The following is a 24,485-nucleotide window of genomic DNA, read 5'->3' on the forward strand; positions in this document are numbered from 1 at the left end:
CTGTGTACGTTGTATTCTCAGTCACCTAAAGCCTTATTTATCTCTGTCAGTCACTGTAATGAACAGAAATGTCTGCTGCTGCTGTTTGACTTTAAGCTTTTTATTGTTGATATTGTAGCTGGTGTGATGCTCTAGGCCCTGTGTATTGCAACTTCAGTCATCCTTGGATATGGATACTTCCTCATGAGGTACCACTGAATTCCCAGGTAAAACGTGTGTGTGTGTGGGTGTGGGAGGGAGGGAGGAGAAGGGGTGGGGTGTGAGAGAGGAAACAGGAGCGGGAGAGAGAGAAAGGAGAGGGGGAGAGAGAGCGAGGGGGGGAGTGGGGAGGAGAGAGAAAGGAGGGGGGAGATGGGGAAGAGAGGAGAAATGGGGAGAGGGAGGGAAGGTTTGAGAGGGGTGGAGAGAAAGGAGAAAGGGGGAGGGAGAGGAGAAAGAGGGAGAGGAGAAAGAGGGAGGGAGGGAAGGTTTGAGAGGGGCGGAGAGAAAGGAGAAAGGGGGAGGGAGAGGAGAAAGAGGTGGAGAGAGCGGGAGAGAGAGAAAGGAGGGGAGTATAAAAGCCCTGTGTATGAGCTGTTTAGAAACAAAGTAATATAAACTGAAAAGTGGTCATTCAGTCAGCCGTGTCTTTCACACATGATTTAAGGCTTTATTTATTTATGTCTCTGTAATCCACCAAAATGAGTAACAAACAAAACCAACAATACAGAAGTACAAATGGTTAGTGTAAGCAATCGGGTCAGCAAAGATTTCTCCTTTTGTTTCAAAAGAGAGAGGGCAAAAAAGCTAATGAGATTTTAATCAAAATTCACAAAAAATATACGCATCAAGGCAAACGTCTTCTTCCACCTGCTCATGATCGGTCACACTGCTCTCCCACAGCCGGCCATCACCACAGCGGTCCAGGAAAAAAACTGAGCACCGGTCTCTCCGTTCAGGAGTCGATCACGGTTCCTGACCACGTCTCGTGTTTAGTGCCAGGTGCCAGGTGAGTTATGGTCACTTCCACGGCTTGAACCTTCTCATGCTTGGGTGGAATGGAGCAGATTTTATAGCTCACCTCGTCCCCTTCTACTGGAACGTACTCTCCCTCGATACTGCAGGAGAACACAGTGTTCAAAATGTAATAAAGTATTGATCATGTGACATTTTTACTGCTCGTTTGGACGAATGTGAATAATAAATGTGTGTACAACGTGATAAGTAAAAAAATTGCCGTGTTTTTATAGCCAAGACTTCTCCATGAGCTCTGAAGGGACTCGGTACATAGAGGAGATAGCATGCTAAGGGTCTGAAGCGTCTGTGACAGGTTTATGATGCAGCGGCATGCTATGTACACTTACCATCCACTTTATTCCTAATTCCTGTACAGCTACACCTTCATGCAGTTATCTAATCAGCCAATCATGTGACAGCAGCACAGTGCAAAAAAAACATGCGCACACAGGTGAAGAGCTTCAGTCAACGTTCATATCAAACATCAGAATGAAGAAAAGCTCTGCATGTTTGTTCATGAAGCAGTGCGTCCTGACCCAGTGGACTGCTGAGATCCACCAAGGGCAGCTTTGGTCAACACTGATGACCTCTGGCACAAACCTAGCAAAGTTTTCTCTCAGGTGACATGCAATAGGCAACGAAAAGTAGAACACAGCAGCGTAAATTTAAACATAATAATTTGAATAATATTTAAGGATAATGTTTGTGTTCACAAATCACAGTGAAAACTGAAGTGTCCTCTTCTGACCTCCTCTTAAGAAATCAGCACCTCTGTGTGAATCAGTGTTTTTGTTCTAAACGTGCTTTTCGCTACTTGTTATGTTGAAAGGCTTAATTACGCATTCTTTCGTTTTCTGCGTCACACCAGTCCATTTCCTCTTCACACGGGTCAGAACACAACAATAAGCCGTCCACTTCTCATCTGTTTTTCCGCTCCCAAGGAGAAAAGCTAAAAGGCAGACCATTTTTTGATTACACCAACGCAAAAGGATGACGCGCAACAGCGGCCGCTTCTCTATAACGTTTACCTTTTATTCATTCTTCACCGGTCTTCCTTTATCCCACACAGAAAAACAACCTAAAAACCATGACCCATAAAACATTTAGCCACACGCGCACACACACACACACAGTCATGAGCATCTTCTCTGCATGGACACCTGCTTTGTTCTGCTGCATTCACGCGCCTGTAATTACACACTGTTGCCTCTCTGAATGCAGTGTACTGTATTACAGCGTAGTGTGGCCTTCAGCATTCATACATTTGCTCCTCTAGTTTGAGTTTCAACATGTTCAACATTCACTGGGGTTTAGTTCTAAAGGAATACTCCAACCCTGACTACAGTGTGTGGATGATTCCTGTAGACCAGAACGCACTTATTCCAAACTTTGAGTCCATTGTAAAAAGTGCTATACCAGTAAAACTGAATTGAACTGAATAGTCTGTAAGGTCACAGAGATCACACTTTAACTGAAGCTCTTGACTTCTGTATCTGTAGGAACGTTCACACCAAGCTCCTGCCACATCATTGGCTGATTAGATACCCCCCCCCAAACTATGCTAAATTTAACACAACACTCAGTTGTTGTGTGTGTGTGTGTGTGTGACAGACATGTCACTCACTCTGAGATATGTACGAAGATGTCCGCACCTCCGTCTGACGGTCTGATGAAGCCGTGACCTTTAGACCGGGAGAAGCCCTTGCAAACCCCGGTGAAGAGTGGACCCTCGGCTGCCCTGGCCGTCCTGCAGGTGGATGCAATAAGCAACAGGTTATTATTTTTAATGTTCTTTGGATCAGCTACACAGTTATATTATATTATAAAATGTGAAAAATTATAGAGTTGAAAAAGAAAATGTTTAATTATATATATATTTATTTATTTATTTATAAATATATATAAATATTGTAGCACAGCTTTTGATTCCTGTCTGATCTGAAAACTAGTCGATTAGTTACGACACAATCTTTCTTTAGTTCTGTTTGTTAAACTGAGGCTGCTGTAAATAATTAGTAAAGGGTATTGTCAAAAGTATTGGGACACCCCTCCAGATCATTGAGTTCAGGTGTTGTTTTTCAGGGGTTGGACTCGGCCCCTTAGTTCCAGTGAAAGGAACTCTTAATGCTTCAGCTTCATACCAAGACATTTTGGACAATTTCATGCTCCCAACTTTGTGGGAACAGTTTGGGGATGACCCCTTCCTGTTCCAACATGACTGCACACCAGTGACCAAAGCAAGGTCCATAAAGACATGGATGAATGAGTTTGGAGTCCTGACCTCAACCCCATAGAACACCTTTGGGATGAATTAGAGTGGAGACTGTGAGACAGACCTTCTCGTCCAACATCGGCACCTAACCTCACAAATGTGCTTCTAGTGGAATGGTCAAAAATTCCCATAAACACACTCCTAAACCTTGTGGAAAGCCTTCCCAGAAGAGTTGAAGCTGTTATAGCTGCAAAGGGCGGGACAACTCCATATTACATTCATGTGCAGGTAAAGACAGACAGTTTTGGCCTGGCTCACAGTCTCCACTCTAATTCATCCCAAAGGTGTTCTATCGGGTATAAAGGAACAGGAAGGGGTCATCCCCAAACTGTCTCCACAAAGCTGGGAGCATGAAATTGTCCAAAATGTCTTGGTATGAAGCTGAAGCATTAAGAGTTCCATTCACTGGAACTGAGGGGCCGAGCCCAACCCCTGAACAACAACACCTGACCTCAGTGATTTAGAGGAGTGTCCCAAAACTTTTAGTGCATTTCATTAGCATGTGAACGGCTCATCATCATCATCATCATCATCAAAACGATTTCAGATTCCAAATCAGATTAAAACATTTCAGTTTAACAGTTTAGATTCAGGTCACTGATGTGTCACACTTCCATGAAGCATGTTAACATTTATAATAAATATAAAATAATACACCTGCCCAGTAACATGACACAACCTCATACAATAAAGATATTACTATCCATTTAAATAGAGGGGGAAAGGGCAAAGGGTTTTTTTTTTTTTTTTTAAAGTAAAAGATTAAATAGGTTTACAACACAATGCTGAGAAAAAAAATTCTGAAAACGTCCCGGGTTTATTGCCGGGTTTTGTGAATGGAGTGTGGTGAGAGGAGATAAATGAGTATTACACAAACCTAGACTTTGTTCTTGTGTTCATGTTTATGTAACAGTGTAAGAAACACATCAGTGACACTGAAGACGCTGAACACTTCCACAGAATAGCTTCAGGAACTAAGCTGTTCAGCGCTAAACTGGTAGCTATATATATGAAATAGACACGCCCCTTCCCTAGCTACATTACCCTCATAGCTCAAAGAAGCTCTCGGTGTGTACTCACGCAGAGCTGGTGCGGTTGCGGCGAGTGGGCAGTGGGCTGGGGATCAGGAAGCCCCTCATGGGCGAGGGTGAGCGGGGTCTCTGGCGGCAGGGGGGCAGACGCAGAGAGCTAGGGGAGATGGGGGAAGTAGGGGAGATCGGAGGGGTTGTGGACGGAGCTGCCCGCACCGGGGATGAAGCCTCAGAGGACATGATGTGTGCAGGACACTGCAGCTCTGGAACTGTGGAGGAAAAACAAACAACAAGCTCTTAGCACAGGTTTAGTTATTAAACATGCTAACTAGCAAGCACAACATGGCTGTTATTTATGTACAGGATAAAGTTTGCAAGAAAATACACCAGCGAGCTGATCAGGCGTTATGGAAGGTTGGGTAACATCTAAACAAGTGCATCGTTTCCCTGGTCAGAAACTCTAGAGAGAGTCAAACAAAAACTAGTCCATGTAAATGTACTGCTAATGTTATTTAAAACTAAATGCAAAAATATTTAGTGTACTAGCTGTAGATCTTTATTTAAACATTTTAGTAAACATTAGACTCTTTTACTGGGATGAGTGTAATGAATCCGGCTCTGCAACATTCCTCAACCAGTAATAAACTCTCAAATCAACTCCAGCTCCGAGTAAAACCTGTCTGTTCACCTGACCACAAAATAATGTTGTGTAATTAAACCATCCTCCAAACTGCTTCATCTGTTCACCACATCCTGAAGGTTCCTCCAGTCCTGACCCGTCCTGCACTGTGTATTCTGACCCCTTTCTATCAGAACCAGCATTAACTTCTTCAGCAGTTTGATCAACAGTAGCTCGTCTGTTGGATCGGATCACACGGGCCAGCCTTCGCTCCCCACTTGCATCAATGAGCCTTGACCGTCCATGACCCTGTCTCCAGTTCACCACTGTTCCTTCCTTGAACGACTTCTGATAGATACTGACCACTGCACACCGGGAACACCCCACAAGAGCTGCAGTTTTGGAGATGCTCTGATCCAGTGGTCTAGCCATCACAATTTGGCCCTTCATCAAACTCAAAGCTCAAATCCTTATGCTTGTCTATATTTTCTGCATCTAACCAACTTTGAGGACAAAATGTTGACTTGCTGCCTAATATATCCCACCCACTAACAGGTACTTCGAGGTGAGGTGTCATACTTTGGCTGAATCTTTGTTATTATTTTGCAGGTTTCATCCACAAAGACGTCCAACACACCGCTTTATTATTTAATGGAATCTGCACATGTCCCCATTTCCCCAAATCCAGTTACTGCTCAGATCAATAGGTTCAGTTGCTGAATAATTAGCGGCGTGTGAAATAAGCAGCGTGTGAGAGAAGCGGATCACTGCACGGAGACCTGATGACCTCCACTCCTCCATCACACCCTCCGTCATCTGTCTGTTTGCCGAGGAGACGCAGAACGACCAGCTGATGATACGCATCTGGAGAAAGATTTCATTCCTCTTTCATGGCCGGATTGATTGGTTTGGAGTCAGAGATCTGAACCTGAGCGCTCGCTTTCACTCAACAGGACGATTCGTCTGCTCCGGAGGAGGGAGTGATGTCCAGACGTCGATCACAAATACACAACCTCTAACTCCAAATGACCTAGAAGTATGCAGGTCTAATGCTGGCAGGTGGCATAAAAATTGTATGTACGTAACATTTATGTAGGTAATTATAATCGGATAATTAATTAAATAAACACCAGAATATGAAGCAGGTCTGAAAATAAAGTGTCTTTATACAAGACACTAAAGCAAGGCCTCATGTCCGAGAGTCCTGGTGTCTCAGACTCTCAGTCTCTCTCTCTGAGATGTTAGTCCTGGTTCGAATCCCCGGGTTGCTGAGCTTTCTTTATCACAAGGCCTCTCTCTTTCTGCAGGTGGATAAATCAAAGGATACCCTGACCATCAGCTCCACAACACACACACACACACACACACACACACAAGACCACAAACCTGCCAAGCTACTGGGGTCGAGAAAGAGAGAGATAGAAACTTTATTCATCCCAATGGGAAATTTACAAACATTCCTTCTTTTCCTTAACAATTATCTTTCAACACCCTGAGCATCAGCTCCACAACACACTTGCATCACATCACTAACCTGCTGAGCTACTGGTGCTGAGTGTCCTCTTTACACTGTGTTATTAACCCTGACGGTCAGCAGGCAGTCAACACAGGAGGAAAAGGAGCAGGTCAGAACCGAACCACACACCTCAGGGATGTGAGGTGAGAGATTTATCACAGAGCCAGACAGACACACAGAGCTAGACAGACAATAAATATGCATTATAAAACCATCTCTGGTGTTACCTGGTCAAAAGTCTCTCTATTCTTTTTCTTTTTGTATTGAGAAACACTTTTCTAGGGACAGTTAATAGTGTGGCATTAGTCACACAGCAGACTTTAATGAACACTTCATTGTTCATGAGGAGGAGGAGGAGGAGTCACTAAAATGCACTAAAACACAGCTGTGCTTCAGTGTGAGCAAATAAATGTATTCGTACCGAGACAGAACACACACTTTTATAACAGGAGAAATCACCATGCATACAAACATCTTGGACGTTCACAACAATGTGGACAATGCACCTGGATATGAATGTAAATGTGAAGGCTGAAGGTTAGGGGTGGGGTTTAGTGTATGATTTTAATTGTATGATTTGTTAGAAAAGGAAAATTAAGCTCTTTGGCACTTCCTTAATGAAATAATCATTCCCTACATCAATTTCACATCTGCACTACGAAAAGTAAATCAAAACCACACTAAAGTTCCCGCCCACACTTCCTCGAGTCGCCCGTTCTTAATGTGCATGCTATGTGATACTAAACTCCAAATAACCTACAAAACTGGCACCAGGGTCTTCATTGCCATGGCAACGCCGTGGGACAGGACACCCTGTGAGAATTGCTCCTTTGTACCTTCAGATTACATCATTCACTCCAATTACCTTTCATTGTTCGTGCTCAGGATCTGAATAAAAGCTCCATAAACAGGAGATAAAGTCTGCTCCGATTACACATCATCTGTTATTTTCCGGCTTTTTCTCCTTCCCTGACCTTCTCCGAGCGCTCGATGAGTCCGTCGTGACCTCGTCCTGGCAAACGGGTCAGAAACAAAACAAAACGAAAACCCAGTGTGTGTGCTGCATCAACAAAAAGGTTTCCTCACTGCAGGACTTTAGGTTTAGTGCAAGTTTTAAACAAATCCGCGAACACCTACGGTCTCAATAAGATGTTCACCAAAAATCTTCTTTTTTAAAACATTTTAACTTATTATTATATCAACACCAGGTCTTATAAAATCTTATGCAGCTAGCTACATTTCTAATAAGGCGTCAGGATTTACGGTTGCCTAGCAACAACGTTTTTCACTTTTGCATCATATTTACATCCACTAGCTAAAAAACTAAAACCTGTATTTCTGGAGTGTTGAAGACAACTAGAGAGTGGAATCTTCTCGTGAACACACCAACAGACTGCTTCATCATCATCTCTTCTTCTGAGTCTACCTGCAGACCTAAAACATTTATAAAGCCTTGCCTCACGTCTGTGGTATTTCAATGACCTGAGTGATCTTCAGACCTCGGGGATGAGTTCATCACGTTTCACCATGACAGAATTTTCTGTTCTTCACACCTCCAACCTTTAACCCGGACAGTCTGCCTCCAGGGGCAAATCAGTCTGCTTTCATCAGCCAGCAACACAATAGGAGCCTAAATCACAGTGTCATCATGCCACGGTGCAGAACCCATTTCCTGACGGCTAGAAAAACAGACCTGGAGCGAGCGGTTAGGGGTCCGGAGTGCAGAGACACTTTTTGACCCGGATCGAGCGGTTAGGGGTCCGGAGTGCAGAGACACTTTTTGACCCGGATCGAGCGGTTAGGGGTCCGGAGTGCAGAGACACTTTTTGACCCGGATCGAGCGGTTAGGGGTCCGGAGTGCAGAGACACTTTTTGACCCGGATCGAGCGGTTAGGGGTCCAGAGTGCAGAGACACTTCTTTAACACAGAGCACACTGTAAACCCACACAGAGGCACAGGGTTTATTTAAACACCAGAGATGTACAAGTTCCACATATAGTGTCAGAACCACAGAACAGGAAATTGTTTTAAGCTCCCTTCCCTTCCGAGCACACACACACACACACACAGGCTGGCCCTGTTGCTAGACGAACACACCTCGCATTTAAAAAAAACAAACAAAAGCACTGAGGAAGCGCTGTACACTTTCTTAGCACTCGCACTGTTCAGGAGATGTTTACGAGAGACAAATTGTTGTTTATTCAGAAAGATAAACTGTTAATAAGAGAAAAGGAAAATCCATAAACTGTAAAGAACTGTCATGAAGCCTGAGACTCCTTCCTTTAACCTCCACTTCACAGCAATAATCACATATTTTTAATCTGGTTCTGTGGAACGTCTGTTGTACCTGTGAGACACACACACACACACACACAGGTGCTGAGCTCATACACACTTTGCAAGTCAATACGAGTTCAGGTGTCACATCTGTAAGGGAACAGCTGCAGGAGTCGTTACGTGAGTGAGCATTTCTACAAACAGCTTTTCCTCTGGAGACACAGCTCATGAGCTTCGAGCAGATACAGGAGACATGTTAAGGCACTAGAGCAGAAGGACTGTGTGTGTGTGTGTGTGTGTGTGTGTGTGTGTTATGACCTTATCCACATCTCACTTAGCAGCTTCAATAATGAGAAAATGAAACCGCTTGACGGAAGATAATTGAGCAATTTTTCCTGCTCCCTCCTTCCAAAGTGCCCCATAACTCTGTGTGTGTGTGTGTGGGAGATGACGTCCCAGAGGCCCCACACAGGAAAGCAGCTATAGAGATGAAACATGGCTGTTAATAAGCTGAAGGAAAGCAGGATGGAAACCCAGGAAGTTCACGCAGCTGTCAGAGAGAGATGAGCCGAGGGAAGACGACCATCTCCGAGTACAGCTAGAAAAATAAACAACAGGACCAGCTACAGACAAACCCCACACTGAACCCCACACTGAACCCCACACTGAACGTTATAAACACATCAGGGGACGAGTCGGGGCTGCGTTTCAGCCAGCCGTCGTTTTAAAAAGCTGCTGTCGCTGATCACATGACCCACACGAGCAGATGGAGCACGGTGGAGTCGGCTCACCTCACCATGATTTGGTTCTGCTTCAGGAAGCAGAAACGTTGTGATGATTCACGTGAACACGTGGGCATGATGAAACCGTTAACAGAACTACTTTAAAATCAACCACTTTTTCCCCCCTCATGTTAATCCTTTATTTCAAGTTTAAAAAGAACACGCACATCACGCTCTGGTCTGAGAGAACATCGAGTGAGAAAGTGAATCGAATCCGAATCAACTCGATTGCAGGAACCGAACCATCTGAATGAACTGAACTGAAGCACTGAGTTCTGGCAATTTGGACATGAAGTTTTAGATGGGACAAGGTTACCATGACGACATGGGACGAGGTTACCATGACGACATGGGACGAGGTTACCATGACGACATGGGACGAGGTTACCATGACGACATGGGACGAGGTTACCATGACGACATGGGACGAGGTTACCATGACGACCGTGCTGTAAACAGTCTTACCGATGGGGGCGTGACCATGGCAACATTATCGTAACGCTTTTTACTAAATTATACTGATATTGTTATCTTTAGATATCCAACAGCTCTGATAAGTGCAGCAGTTTGTCACAGATATGAAATATAGTGAAGCCCAAAAAAACATGCACACACACACACACACACACACACACACACACACACACGCAAGCAAGCAACTGCAAGGTGCAAAGCACTTGTGACTCATCCTACCACTTCATAATACAATGTGTGTGTGTGTGTGTGTTTTACATGCTGATGGAGATGAAATTTCTCACAAGGACATTTCATCTCTACCTCACAGCAGCTGACGATGGAAGCCTTTTTTAACAGAACTTTTTTTCTTAACAGAAATTGTAGGTTTTATTTTATTTCATTTTATCTGTTAATGATGTTAATGATGTTAGTGTTTGATTAGGTGCAGATTAGCCATAATTAGCTGCATCAATTATTATATCAGTGGAAGCTCATTACAGGGAGTTTAAGACAAATTATTCGACAGAGAAAGCAGAGAGGTGTAACTCTGGAGGTCACACCGTCATCCTGTTGTCTCATCGCCTCACTTCCTGTTCAGATCAATAAGGAGCTCAACCTCAGACTGCAGGCAGGGACTGGGTGGGGTGGAGTGGGGTGCTCTGGTCATGTGATGTGTTCAAAGCAAGTGTGTGTGTGTGTGTGTGTGTGTGTGTGTGTGTGTGTGTGTGTGTGTGTGTGTGGGGCTCAGCCATTGCAGTGTGTCAACTACCACACGTACAAACACCTTTATTCAAAGAAAAATGAAGCAGGTGCCATTACTTTTGTCCAATATTAACACATTTTATATGAAGCAGCTAACAGTTTTAAGAAAAGGTTTATTCATATGTTATCTGTGTAACTGAAATCAATCATAACCTGTACAGTGAGATGGGAACAGAATCCCAGGAAGCCGGTAAATAAACAAACTTCTCCAAATAAAACCGTTTTTTCTTGTGTAAAAATTCCGGTGAAGAATTTACAAATGAAGTGATTTGCATCCAGTTTTAATAAAATGAGGCTCAGTGTCTCCGTCCACACCGAGAGAGCGAAAGACTCGTTATATCAATAAACTGCAAAATGTTTATCACTACAATCATGACATGCTCTCTCTCTCTCTCACACACACACAATTTTTAACCACAGACTTCACGAGAAGCTCCTCATCAGACCACAATTAAATGAGTATTTTTAAAAAAAAAAAAAAAAAAAAGGAGGAACTATGGTAAAGGAAACTCTTCAATACCATCCTTGATCAACAGTCTGAGTACAGACCACTCTGCGCTCACAACCACCCCCCGAGCTCACGACCACCCGGAGCTCACGACCACCCGGAGCTCACGACCACCCGGAGCTCACGACCTTGTCATTTCTGTAATGGTGCTGGTTAGTTGGTTAGTTAGTTGGTTAGTTGGTGTTAACTATGCAGAACTTCATCATTTTCTTAGATCTCAGGTCTGCCAGTAGAGGATCTTCCTATCACGCAGTCTGTCACTCCAAAAAAAATAGAAGCTCTCACGCAGAGTGACGAGAAATAATAATAATAAATGCTGCTGCATTTGGGTTAAAGTAAGAGATTTCGAGGGGGGACTCATTCAACACGACCAAACGTTCGAAATTTTTCCACAGGACACGGAGACAAAGCGGAGTTGTGGGAAATAACAGGTAATCCCAAGCCTTCAGCAGCAGCAGGAAACACATCAAGGCCACGCTCTGTTCTTTCAGCAGCTCAGAGACGGAGAGACGGTGTGTGGAAATGATGAGATAGCTGATCAGAGCTGATGATCCTCTGACGCCTCGTTAGGAAGCTACACTAATTTCTTCTACAGCTTGTAGGCTGTTCAGGAGGATTTAGCTTCACACTCTTGAGGTCTCCTCTTAAACCCCCACAGCCTGGCTTCATTTATTAAACCTCACACATTTATCCATTTCTAGTTACATTAACATTATGGAAAAAGTAAGTTAAGTTCCTGTTTTCGTGTATGAACTTTGAGGTCTCCTGAGAAAACCGTAAGAGATTGTTATCTCCAAGACGTCTTTACTGTGACAAATGCGTGACGTCGCTAACAGCGCGTCTGCTGACTTATTACGCTGTCATCACGGCCTAATTAACTCCTGCAGCAAGATTCCACGCCGCGTGTGATGACTGCGGTACTGAGTGCCTGCTGCAGGATAATAAAAGCCACGACATCAAAGCCATGGAACACAAAAGGACGCGCAAACACCGCATGCCGCTCTCTGAGCTTTGAACTTCGTGCATTTCAATCTCAATCCTCCAGAACAACAGCGTCATGTACCGTTACGCCACGCCACCCAAACACAGAACCTCCACAAACACGACCACGTCGACGCCCATCAGCCTTTCCTTCATGTGCAGACACGAGGCGCGAGCTCTTGGACGCTCTACCCTGTAAATGCTGCCACAGGGAGCAAAAGAAACACAACACTACTGCCAGCAGGACTGTGTATTGCACAAGACTCTTTGTTTGTAACTCTTCACCCGGCAGACAACATTCCAGCATTAGTGGTTAGAGGGAGAAGAAAGATCAGGAAACAGCAAGCCTTGATTTAAACAGAGCGAAATTCAGTCACGGTTATGGCTTTAGGTGAGATCATTAAAGGACAATAATCAGTAATAAGGTGGTGTGAAGTGGAGTTACTGTTACCACACTGAAGGTACAGACTAAAGAATTTAGCCCAACATCATTACAGAGTACCTGAGCACAACGCTGAGGCAGTAAACATATACGGCTGTGTGAGATCACTATACACTGATCAGGCATAATATTATGACATCATGATCACATCATAGCACCTGTTAGTGGGGGGGATATATTAGGCAGCAAGTCAACATTTTGTCCTCAAAGTTGATGTTAGAAGCAGGAAAAATGGACAAGCGTAAGGATTTGAGGGAGTTTGATGAAGGGTCAAATTGTGATGGCTAGACCACTGGATCAGAGCATCTCCAAAACTGCAGCTCTTGTGGGGTGTTCCCGGTCTGCAGTGGTCAGTATCTATCATGCAGTCCCCACCACACAACTTACAGGACTTAATGATCTGCTGCTAACATCCTGGTGTCATATCCCACAGCACACATTCAGGGATCTAGTGGATCTCAACAGGTCAGGGGTGTTTTGGCAGCAAAAGGGGAACCAACAGAAAATTAGACAGGTGGTCATAATGTTATGCCCGGTCAGTGAATATACACTGTCACTCACTGACCAACACGAAAATATAAAAGTACGCCAAAGCTGATCACTGAAATGTCGATTTCACCTCAGGCTTCTCATTAGGGACTTTCTATATTTCTATATTTCTGTAAAGCTGCTTTGAGACAATGGTCACATTTACATTTCTGGCATTTAGCAGATGATCCAGAGCAACGATGTGAAGTCTCTGTCAATGAATACATTAACACTGGTCACAGACTGAGGACACCATCAGCATAAAAACTGTGTTCCGAGGTTTATAAGAGCTAGTTTAAGAGTTTCAGTAAGAGGTAGGTCTTCAGTCGGCATTTGAAGACGGTCAGTGACTCCTCTGTTCAGACATCTAGGGGAAGAGTCTAGATGTAGACCTACCTCTGACCCTGAGAGATGGTGGAGCAGTGCTAGCGGAGCTGAGGGAGCGAGGAGGTGCAGTGCGAGGAGTGATGAGAGCTTTGAGGTCAGATGGTGCTGGTCCATTCTTGGCTTTGTAGACAAGCATCAGTGTTTTAAATCTGATGAAGCTACTGAAAGCCAGTGGAGAAGCAGCAGTGTGGTGGTGTGGGAGAACTTAGGCAGGTTGAAAACAAGTCACTCAGCTGCATTATGGATCATTTGTGTTCGGAGGTAGACCTGAGAGTAGAGAGCTGCAGCAGTCCAGTCTTGAAGTGACCAGAGACTGAACAAGCAGCCTGTGTGGATGGAGCCGGCCAAATCCTTCTGATGTTGCAGAGAAGAAACCGACATGAACGGGTCACATTAGCAACATGAGAGGAAAAGGACAGTCCAGGGTTACCCCGAGGTCACGAGCAGAGTCCGAAGTGGAGATGAGAGAGTTGTTCAGAGTGCTGGGGATGAATCACCTGGGATGACCAGCTGATTTTCATTTATTCATTCAGCACAAATCAGAGCAGAAATACGCCCTACAGCTGAGAGCGTTCGAAACCCTGACCTTCACACCCACATGTGGTTCTTCCCCAAACTGCCTGTCACCACAAACTAAATGCATCTTTGTTCATGGACTAGAATGTCTCTGTTTGCTGTAGAATCACACTGAAACATGTTGTGTACGTCTGATGAAGATACACCTTCACATGGTGTCATTTCCTGTGGATGTGGATTAGTCCTGACTGCCACCACAACAGCATCACTGGCTCTAAAACCAACCCACTTCCTTCACTACCTGCTGTTCTAACTGATTATGAACCTGAATAAATACACTGCTTAATAAATCAATGGGCTGTGAATACGAACATCTGCTCAACCACTGGATGGAATCGAGAAACCCGACACAGTTTTGTTTTTTGATTCTGATCGCTGAGATGGAGACAGGAACACATTCTCAGACAAAACAAACAAACTGAACCGCTCCTCATCATGGTGGAGGATTCTGTAGGTTTAAGTAAGATTTCAGGCACAAAATGAACTCCATGTGTCCTTTCAGTGATGATGTTAAAGGTTCACCAGGTGGAGATTTCCACATCTGGAGCACTGAAGGTCAACAAGTCACGAGGGACAGTTCAGTCTAATCTCACTGTTTACCTGAAAGTGTGTGAAAGGTGAAATTACACTACTGTACATTATTCTCCACAACTACACATCATCATCATCATCTTAATGTTCTCAAAGTTAACACACTCTCTCTCTCCACCAGCCTGTTAGCTTCTGATAAAGCCAGAAAAAAAAGCTTTCCATGAACACACACACACACACACACACACACACTGAACCCAGCTTCTACACAACATTATACACACAACCCCCTTTCTGCTGTTTGCTCTCTGATAAACATTATTATTCACAGCGCCTTCGTTATTTCAGACTTTCTATTTCACATTAAAGAAAAACAACATCATTTGCATACGAACACCAGATGCACGTGAATATACAAATCATTTACAGGGCACGTGACAAAATTAAAACAAAACAAAATTAAAGAGGAAACACAGCATTAATTGTGTTTGATCAAAATCAGCTCGGAGATCCGAAAAGCTTGCATTGTTTTTTGAAGCCTCGAAGCATCTGTGACTCCTCCCTGGAGCTCAAACCGAAACAAACGGGATCATTTTTCATCTCACTCTACACACAACTTTCGATCTTCACTCGATTAATCGACTTCATGCTGCAGGAAATATCGAATATCACAACATACCTGCGCAATGTGAGGGTCTTTAAACAACACACAAAACAAATAGACCTCGACTGGGGCCCCGTGATGACACTACAACTCAGAAGACCTAACACACACACATAAACATACATACACACACACGCGCGCGCGCGCGCGCGCACACAAACTTTGTCCTGTACAACACGTTAAACAATCCAAGCAAACAAACGAAACTCACCTTCAAGTAACTTCCTCTGTGTAAACAGATAAAGCTTACAGTCCCGACAAGTTTAAAACGGCTGTTTATTGATATTATTAATAATAATATTAATAACAATAATAATAAAAATATACGTGCGTCCAAAAAAGCATATCCCTATTAAGAAGCGCGCGCGCTCACAGCTGCTGCTGATTAACGCACCTCCTGCTCGAGGAGACGGAGAGACGGAGCAGCGCGCGCCCTCTAATGGGCGTGTCCGCCAGGTTAGCTCAGATCGACGTCATCATGGAAAGTTACCGTAAATATCCAAAATATAACTCGAAGGCACGCTGAATGACGAAATGAATCATCATTCAAATCCTTACAGGCTCAGGGACGCGCCTATAACACTCCGTGTCGTGCTGCACCAGGAAAATAATCAGCATGGTGGTGTGATAAAGCAAAGCACTGCGGGTGGTGGTGGCTCAAGTGGTTAAGGCTCTGGGTTGTTGCCCAGAAGATCAGGGTTCAAGCCCCAACACTCCTAAGCTGCTACTGTTGGGCCCTTGAGCAAGGCCCCTGCTACATCATTGGGGAACCTGTGCTCAACCCCCAAGGATGGGATATGTGAAGAAAGAATTTCACTGTGCAGTCATCTATATGTAACAAAAAAAAGACAACTTAACTGTCAAGGTGCAGTGCTTTATTCCTCTTATACTGCAGCAGTTCACCACTGAGTTTATTTATTAATCAACAGCAGCACCGTTTAAAGTTGAACGAGTTCTCATTAAATGTATAGCAGCTGCAAACAGCTGTTCCCTCACCATCTACACATTTTCTCTCTTTATATTAATACAAAAAATACTACAAAAACATCTTGACATGTTAATTGAGCTCAGGTGTTGTTTTTCAGGGGTTGGGCTCGGCCCCTTAGTTCCAGTGAAAGGAACTCTTAATGCTTCAGCTTCATACCAAGACATTTTGGACAGTTTCATGCTCTTTGTGGGAACAGTTTGGGGATGACCCCTTCCTGTTCCAACATGACTGCACACCAGTGACCAAAGCAAGGTCCATAAAGACATGGATGAGTGAGTTTGGTGTGGAGGAACTTGACTGGCCTGCACAGAGTCCTGACCTCAACCCCATAGAACACCTTTGGGATGAATTAGGGCCGAGACTGTGAGCCAGACCTTCTCGTCCAACATCAGTACCTGACCTCACAAATGTGCTTTTAGAGGAACGGTCAAAAATAAGAGGTATGGTCAAAAAGCCTTCCCAGAAGAGTTGAAGCTGTTGTAGCTGTAAAGGGCGGGACAACTCCATATTACATTCATGAGCATGTAAAGTCCCAGTTTTGGCCTGGCTCACAGACTACAAAATGTCTTGGTATGAAGCTGAAGCATTAAGAGTTCCTTTCACTGGAACTAAGGGGCCGAGTCCAACCCCTGAATTAAATGCCTTTGTGGGGTGTCCCAAAACTTTTGACAATATGATGTATTTACAGTGAAATGTAACTGTAACATTAATAAAATAATACACACGTGTTTTTATGTCTTTTATTTCCTCGTGTTCTCTCTCACACCTCGTACGCCGTCTTGTAATGTAGGACTGCATGGATAAGTGATTGGATCAAAACGATTTCAACAAAACAGATACACAATTTATATATATTTATATATGTAAAAAAAAAAAAGAAAGAAAGAAAAAGTGGTATAAGTCAGGCTTGGTACAAAAGAAAAATGCAGCAAACACACTGAAGATGTTTCCGTTTGATTGAGATCTTTAACTAAAGCAAGAAATAAATAAAATTCATCACTTTACAATTACAGACAGTTGAGGGAGCTGTTGTACAGGGCTTCATGCACTTAAAAAATCAGCTCTAAACATTAAAAATAATAATAATAATAATCACATGGGGTTAGGAAAATTATATTTTTGTTCATTTTATGATAAACTAAACAGATTTTCTGGTTCAAAACTCAGGTGTGGAATCTGAAGCCTGCTGTTCAGAACAGGATCAGTATCTTCACGTGGATTTCACACCATCTCATCACCACACATTCGTTCTGTAACGTCTGCCACATTTTCTCTTCCCTTTTCAGTATTTGCATTCAAGCATTGGGCAAGGGCTACAGATGACTGACCCTACGGATAAAAAAAGGAGAGCGATGGGAACCTTATTTATAGCAACAAGCTGTTTTCGGTGTCTTCACTTTGAACCCAAAACGCTCAATAGCTCTACCTTGAGATATTTGCAGTGAAGCAAAACAGTAACATCAGTTCATTCTCCTTTGATATAAATGTTCCATTATAACTTTGAGCTGATTTCTATTTCTAAAATAAATCCTGAGGCTGCTTCACGTATTGGATTGTTGTCTTGTAACACGCTACACCCCTGTGTTATTATTACAATATAATCTCATTTACACTGAGAGCTGGCATTATATTTCCCTTAGGGGGGCAAAAACTTTTGCATTCAGCTAAATACAGATACCTTTTGTTTGATCAAAATCAGTTCTTGACTTTTAGTAGAAGTAGGACGTCAATCATATTTCTTTTCACACACACTGACACTCGGGAAACAGAGCTACCTCGTTCTTAATAAATTTTTTAATTATTTAATCGATGTTTATGTTTTTTGGGGGTTTTTTTATACCCAAGACTTTCAGCCAAAGCGGCTGGCTTTTTCCCCTGCATTTGAATATCTTGTTCCTCACCATATATGGAAATAACATCCTGTCTATCTCCTCGACCACAACATCGCTCTCCTGCTATAGTGGAACCTGAAACAGGAAGTTAATACACCAAATCATATTACGGTTCATTTCAGTTCATTTGCCTGAAGGATTAAAAAAAAAACCCAGCTTTCAGGTTTCAAGTAAAATGTTAAAAATGTGTTTTAAAAAGCGGCTTTAATTTAAAGTCGTGTAAAAAATAATCCCCGGTTATCATGACTGTACACCAGACACGCGTCTCATCTCTTTCCCTAGCAGACAAAGCTAAAGAAGAAATCTCGCTCCATGAATCCTGACCCTGCCTCGAGATCCACCGGTCTCTTCACTGACCTCTCTGCAATCATAAGCTACAATCAATTCCTTCCAAAGATTTATTTGTTTATGGAAATCCCTGATTTTCTGCTGCTTACACCGTCGGCTATCTGTTACACTCACACTTTAATGTGTATAAAACACTGAGTTTGAGGGTGTGGAGATTTCAGAATAAATTTTACAAAAAGCTCAGTCTTCCTCTTGGGGGATGATCTACAGCAGCGCCGCTGGACATTACATCCATCACTTAAAATTTAGCATAAACAAACACAATTTTACAAAAAAAAATCAAAATAAGACAAGTGCTTTGTGTGAAACCCGGCTCGAACACGTGCACGTCCTTCTTACGGCTTCTTCTCCGGAGCAGGCACACATAAAAATGATCAGAGCAAGCTGCAGAAGATCTCCTAGCTAGCAGCGGAATTACAGGCTTGAAGTTCAGCTCGGGGGGGTGGAGGTGGGGGTGGGGGGGGTGTGGTCACTTGAAGAGGAGAGAGGGATAAAGACGATGCATATATTAAATCATGAGGATATTTTATGTACAGATATTACACACGACCTGAACGGGCCGAGACGGATTTCGCGTAAAAATCAGCAACGCTGAGGTTCAGGTGTCTGGGCGGGGAAAACGGAAAGAGTTCCGTCCTTCAGCTGGAGGATGGAAAGAAAACAGCAAATGTTCTCGGTTACTGAGATAAAATGCTTCAAACTCTAATCCAAGGGGTTAAAGGCATACACAAACATTTTTCAACATCATCTCATTTACAGCATCTGTACTGTGTGTGTTTTTGTGTGTGTCTGTGTGTGTGTGATTACTATCAACATTAAAAAAAAAAAAAAGACATGAAGTCTGTTTACTCTAAAATCTCTACATGGAGCTTTCAGAGATGGATCTACCTTCACACACACACACACACACACACACAAACATACACTATCCAACACACACACACAGAGAGAGTAAACACAGATCAGGTTGAAAAATGTCTGGAGTATTCCTTTAAGCGAGCCTCTCACATGGTTCTGCTGTACTCAATGCCGCTCTTGGACGAGATGCTGGACCACGGCAGGAAGCTGCGCAGGAGACTCTGGGCCTGTCGGTAGATCCTCTGTGGAATGGAACATGGGCTTAAGCTGGCCAGCGCCGAGCCTATATGATGAATATAATCAGTGAGGAGTGCGTTAAGGAGAATGAGAAAGAATGGATGAAATATTTAGCAAAGTACATTCTGGAAACTGCTTTGAGACAATAAAAGTGCTATACAAATAAACTGAATTGAATTGAAAAGAAAGAGATGAGATGCGTGTGATTAGATTTCGAGTTTCAGAACAGCTGGCATCAACCCTCATCCTCCACTGGTTATATGTATATCGCTCCAAAATATCATTATAGCATTTTGTACATGCCAAGATTAGTCGTGATGAAACTGTGGAAATACTGAACAGCCCATGCTTCTAAGACATATGCGCACACACACAAAATATTAGACAAAAGGATATAAGATGGTCCAAGGCGGATGTCCGCCGTTGATGTAGAGGACGTAGGTGAAGCCGTCCTTCAGCACTCCTCGGATGGAGTAGTAATAGGGTAAATAATGATGCTGCTTAAAGTCTCTGTTCTCGTAGAAGTGAATGGCCGTGAGGTTGGTGGTGAGCACGTGCAGGTAGATGGCCTTACAGTGGTCCTGCGCTGCAGTGGAGATGTGCTCCTTCAGACTGTCCAGCAACAGGGAGCCTGCAGGGGGGTGAGGATCACGTAATTTGGAGATAAAAGGTGAATTATTATTAGATTAAAGATTAAAGAAAAAAAAAACTGCTTTACTGCAGAAATACTTGTCTAATTCTATGAGGTTTGACTCGACAGAGGTTTTTACTGCAGTAATAATACACACCAGTAACTTTTAGAATAATGAACACACTTGAAATGGTCAGCCCTGCAACCCAGCAGCATGGTTTCTGTGTCATCAAGTTGATGGAAACATAACAAACCTTTTGTCAAGCGTAAAACGATCTAATTAAAATATTTAAGTCATATCAGTGTCATATATCGTACGATCATGTTTAAACGCTCTTAATGACCCTTAATGAGAGGTATATTTTTTTTAATGGTATTATCAGATCTACGTGAGCAGATTAGAGAGGCGGGGTTCAGAATACGACATTGTTCCCTTGTGAGCCATGTGTTTATTTCAACCTCTTACCTATTCCATGTTTTCGAAACTCCTTCACCACTCCTAAGCTCAGAATGTAGGCGACCTGAGTGTCAACAGGAAAGCTGGAGGCCAGAATGTCTCCATCCTGACAGGAAACAGGGGCGGTGCAACAGTCAGGAAGATTTACATCACCACATCACAGCAGGGAGAAACCCTCAACATTTTTATCAACATTCCCAGTTTCACTTATTCCTCTGTAACAGAAGCCACGTGTCGTCCTGAAGTCAATCGAGGACGTGGAGTCACATGCAGTCTAATTACTCAGGTGCTATTAAAAGACCAGACGTCTCACTGCTCCAGTTAAACTGCATCAAAGCACATGTATAACCTCCTGTACACAATCTACCTTTTTGGCCCAATTTTTCAAACACGCATTATTCCACAAAGCCTTCTCAGACCCATAAACACTTATATACTGTTAGTTGGCTAGTCTTCAGTTCAAACTAGGGCTGTGACTTTTTAACTGGTATTCTAACATGATGTGAAAAATTCATATTTGCCCAGACAAATATTAATGTGCAGCCAGAATGTAAAGTGCATCAGACAGCTTTTATTTGTGTTGAGTAGCATCTGATCCAGCAGGGGGCGCCTCTTAAAGTTATGAACGTCCTCTTGACCCATCAGTAAATTAAATTAATGATACGAAAATAACAGCAAACTGCCTTGAGTGGACAATTACAACCCCAAATCATCTAAAAAAGCAGCATGTGGAAGTATTTCAGGTAACTGGAATGACTGTATATTATTCAATGACACTGTACGGGGTGTTTATAAAATACTTTGTGTTGCGGTTGCCTTTTTTGAGGGGGATGTGGGGCGATGAATATATTCGAACAAACTCTGTGACATTTGAAATACCTCTTGGGGAAAAGAATGTGAGCCTTTAATTCAAACAGATTGAGCTCCAGCTGAATTCACTGAAACCACAGACTCAACTGATTCACTGAATGAGAGGTTTTGATTCATCAAAACGATTCATTGACTCAAAAACTGATTTGCTGAATGATAGAGGAGCGAATTTTTGATCTAAAGAGAGAACCAAATCATGGTTTTGACCAAAAAATTTGGCTGATCCTCTTGATCAAATGATTCGTTGATTCAAAAATGACTCACTGAATGAGACAGAAACAAACCTCTTACTTGACCAGACAACTCATTGATTCAAACTGATTCACTTGAACAAGAGAAGAGCAAATCTCAGTAAAAACTGAAAAATTCTCTAATTCAAACACTGACTACCTGAAAGAGAAGAATGTGACACTCTTTAATGTGTAATCTCTTTACCGAAAGATTCATTAATTCCAACACTGCTTCCCTGAATGAAAGAGGACTGAATCTCATTCTTGACCAAATGATTCACTGACTCAAATTCTGTTTGACTGTAATTGACTGTAATTATTTGCTGATTTAAACAACGACACACTTAATCAGATTCGGGAGAATCAGTGACGATCAAAATGATTCACTGATTCAAAGACTGACCGATTAAAAGAGCGAATCACTTAAGGAGAAAGGAGCCATTTTGAGTTGTGATGGAATTGATTCACTGATTCAAACACAGATTCACTATTAAATAAAAGGGGACAGAAGTGTTTGGCCCAACACCCACTGCTTAAAATGCACAGAATACAAGCTTTCATCACAACGTGGTTCAGAAAATGAAACCTTTGCAATGCTTTCATTGCAAACTATCTTTAAAGCGACGATTCAAAACGTCTTCAGTAACAGACGAAAGCTTTCCGACCTCTTTGTGCACTTTTGTCCTGCTCTTTATCTCAGCCACGATCATCCCCACGATGCCACCCTTGAAGGTAGCTGCAAGGGAAAAGAACTTCTTGTTCGACGTGATGTCATGATACCACGAGTCGGGATACCTGAGGAGGTGCAGAAGAGACGATCTTTATCATGACGTATTAAAAAGAAAGAAAAGGAATAAAACGATGTTGTCTCTCGAGCCGGGTGAATACTCACTCGATGGGGAACCAATCGCCACACAGCACTTTAACACTGTCTATGTCATCTTGGCACAGGAGGCGGAGTTTGATTTCGCTGAGCGCAGTGGGCGGCACCACGTCAGTCATTCACACCTGAAAACAAACCACACACACACACACACACACACACACTGTTACTAAGACTGATAACTGCTCTGATAACGTACATTCTCAAAAATACTTTTTCTTTTAATCAACCCCACGTCAGAGTGGTTAATTAATGCATTAATTAAGCACAATCATAATATTTTGCATAAACTGTAGCTACCTCAAGAGCTCAGATCTGTCCTTTATTTATTGTACTGGATGTTATTTTTTATTATTTTAGGAAATGATGGAAATATCTCAACAAAAGCATTCAACAGGACCTTCAGTCATACATCCTGATCTCAGTAACACATAAGGCTTGTTATAACTGTTATAATCGTCTTATAACCCTCCAATCGCCCCAATAACAACAGATATGACAGCTGCCATAAGATCAGCATTGGAGATAGAGCTGTTATTATAGCGAAGCTGATTATTTTACATAAAAGTAGCTTCCAAAGAAATTTAAATCCCCAAGAACTGACAGCACACAAAAACAGCTAATTAGCAATAATGACAATTAAACAGCTAGCTGAAGACACACCACGCTAGCTCCGGTTTTAACCGCCGTGTTTATGTTTTACAATAAAGACTAACGTAAGATTAAAACTCAGATAATAAACATTCAATATTTGTAAGATTTTTATCATGACATCGACAAGTTGTCAGTTTAGATAGCAACAACCGAGCTAGCCAACCAAGCTAGCAAGGCTAACACGCTAACGAGGATAGCTGGACAAGAAGAATATGTTGTTGTTCTTTTGTTGATGTTATTGTTGTTGTTTGTGTTGTTTATGTAAACCTGCCTTATTTGGCGGTCGGGAAAGCGGAACTCTTGACGAATATTCGGCTCGGTGTCCGCGGAGAATGTTCACAGCGGCGGTATCATGGTAGCGATGGAGAGAAGATTTGCACGCAGGACGGAGATGAGACATTCGGTTAGCAGCCTCGGGTTTCGCCCTGGCTCGCGCTGCGCTAGCGGCTTAGCAGGTTAGCTCGAAAGGCTAGCGCGTCATCTACCGATAGCAACAGCGAGGCCACTTCCGGGGGAGAGGCTTCACCTGCATTATTAATCAACTGGTTTGGTTGCGTCCAAAATGGCGGCGTACTCCCTTCGTAGCATGTAAAAATATCACACAAATACGCGCTATTTAGTGTACTATATATAAACATGAGCGGAATTTGGGAGCAAGCCAAAGGAAATGAGTTTTATACGCGTTTTAGTACAATACAAAGATCATTTCATTTGTATGATAAAAAAAACCCAAATGTAATTTAGATACAATTATTAAGAAAAAAACAAGGTATAGTTTTAATTGTATTATTTATGTTTTAAAATACGCTATTTATACATATGGCTAATTTGAATAATTTTATACAAATATTTGCGTCTGCGTCTCAGCTATGTCTCAAAAAAACGATTTAATTTTTTTGAAAAAAAAAAATTTTTTTTTTTGAGCCTGCATTTTAAAAAATACAATTTTATTTCCTTATTTAAAAAAAATATATATTGTTTGAGTGCGTTTTTTTTAATGAGATTTTTTATTTTATTTTTTTGAGTGTGCATCTCAAAAAAAAAATTTGTCTGCTTTTTTTTTTAAAAAAAAAATACAATTTTATTTATTTATTTAGAGTCTGCGTCTC

General features: G+C 42.5%; 2 protein-coding genes across 4 annotated transcripts; both read right to left on the bottom strand.

Annotated features, from left to right (window-relative positions):
• Positions 1-628: 628 nt before the first annotated feature.
• On the bottom strand, positions 629-15,747 carry carhsp1 (calcium regulated heat stable protein 1). Of its 2 annotated transcripts, none has more exons than XM_058375749.1 (4): positions 15,540-15,747; positions 4,349-4,568; positions 2,621-2,743; positions 629-1,097 (listed from the first exon to the last, which is right to left on the bottom strand). In XM_058375749.1, the coding sequence occupies exons 2-4, from the start codon at positions 4,537-4,539 to the stop codon at positions 935-937; spliced, it is 477 nt and encodes a 158-aa protein (XP_058231732.1). In that variant the 5' UTR covers positions 4,540-4,568; positions 15,540-15,747; the 3' UTR covers positions 629-934. The 2 variants fall into 2 exon arrangements, with proteins under 2 accessions (XP_058231732.1, XP_058231741.1); XM_058375758.1 differs by lacking the exon at positions 15,540-15,747 and adding an exon at positions 15,344-15,482.
• Positions 15,748-17,042: 1,295 nt separating this feature from the next.
• On the bottom strand, positions 17,043-23,882 carry nat15 (N-acetyltransferase 15 (GCN5-related, putative)). Of its 2 annotated transcripts, XM_058372821.1 has the most exons (7): positions 23,648-23,882; positions 22,732-22,847; positions 22,505-22,634; positions 20,749-20,845; positions 20,048-20,282; positions 19,565-19,717; positions 17,043-19,198 (listed from the first exon to the last, which is right to left on the bottom strand). In XM_058372821.1, the coding sequence occupies exons 2-7, from the start codon at positions 22,839-22,841 to the stop codon at positions 19,195-19,197; spliced, it is 729 nt and encodes a 242-aa protein (XP_058228804.1). In that variant the 5' UTR covers positions 22,842-22,847; positions 23,648-23,882; the 3' UTR covers positions 17,043-19,194. The 2 variants fall into 2 exon arrangements, with proteins under 2 accessions (XP_058228804.1, XP_058228799.1); XM_058372816.1 differs by having other exon boundaries at positions 17,043-19,717.
• Positions 23,883-24,485: the final 603 nt, after the last annotated feature.

Source organism: Hemibagrus wyckioides, linkage group LG02, assembly GCF_019097595.1.
Source record: "Hemibagrus wyckioides isolate EC202008001 linkage group LG02, SWU_Hwy_1.0, whole genome shotgun sequence".
NCBI lineage: Eukaryota > Metazoa > Chordata > Actinopteri > Siluriformes > Bagridae > Hemibagrus > Hemibagrus wyckioides.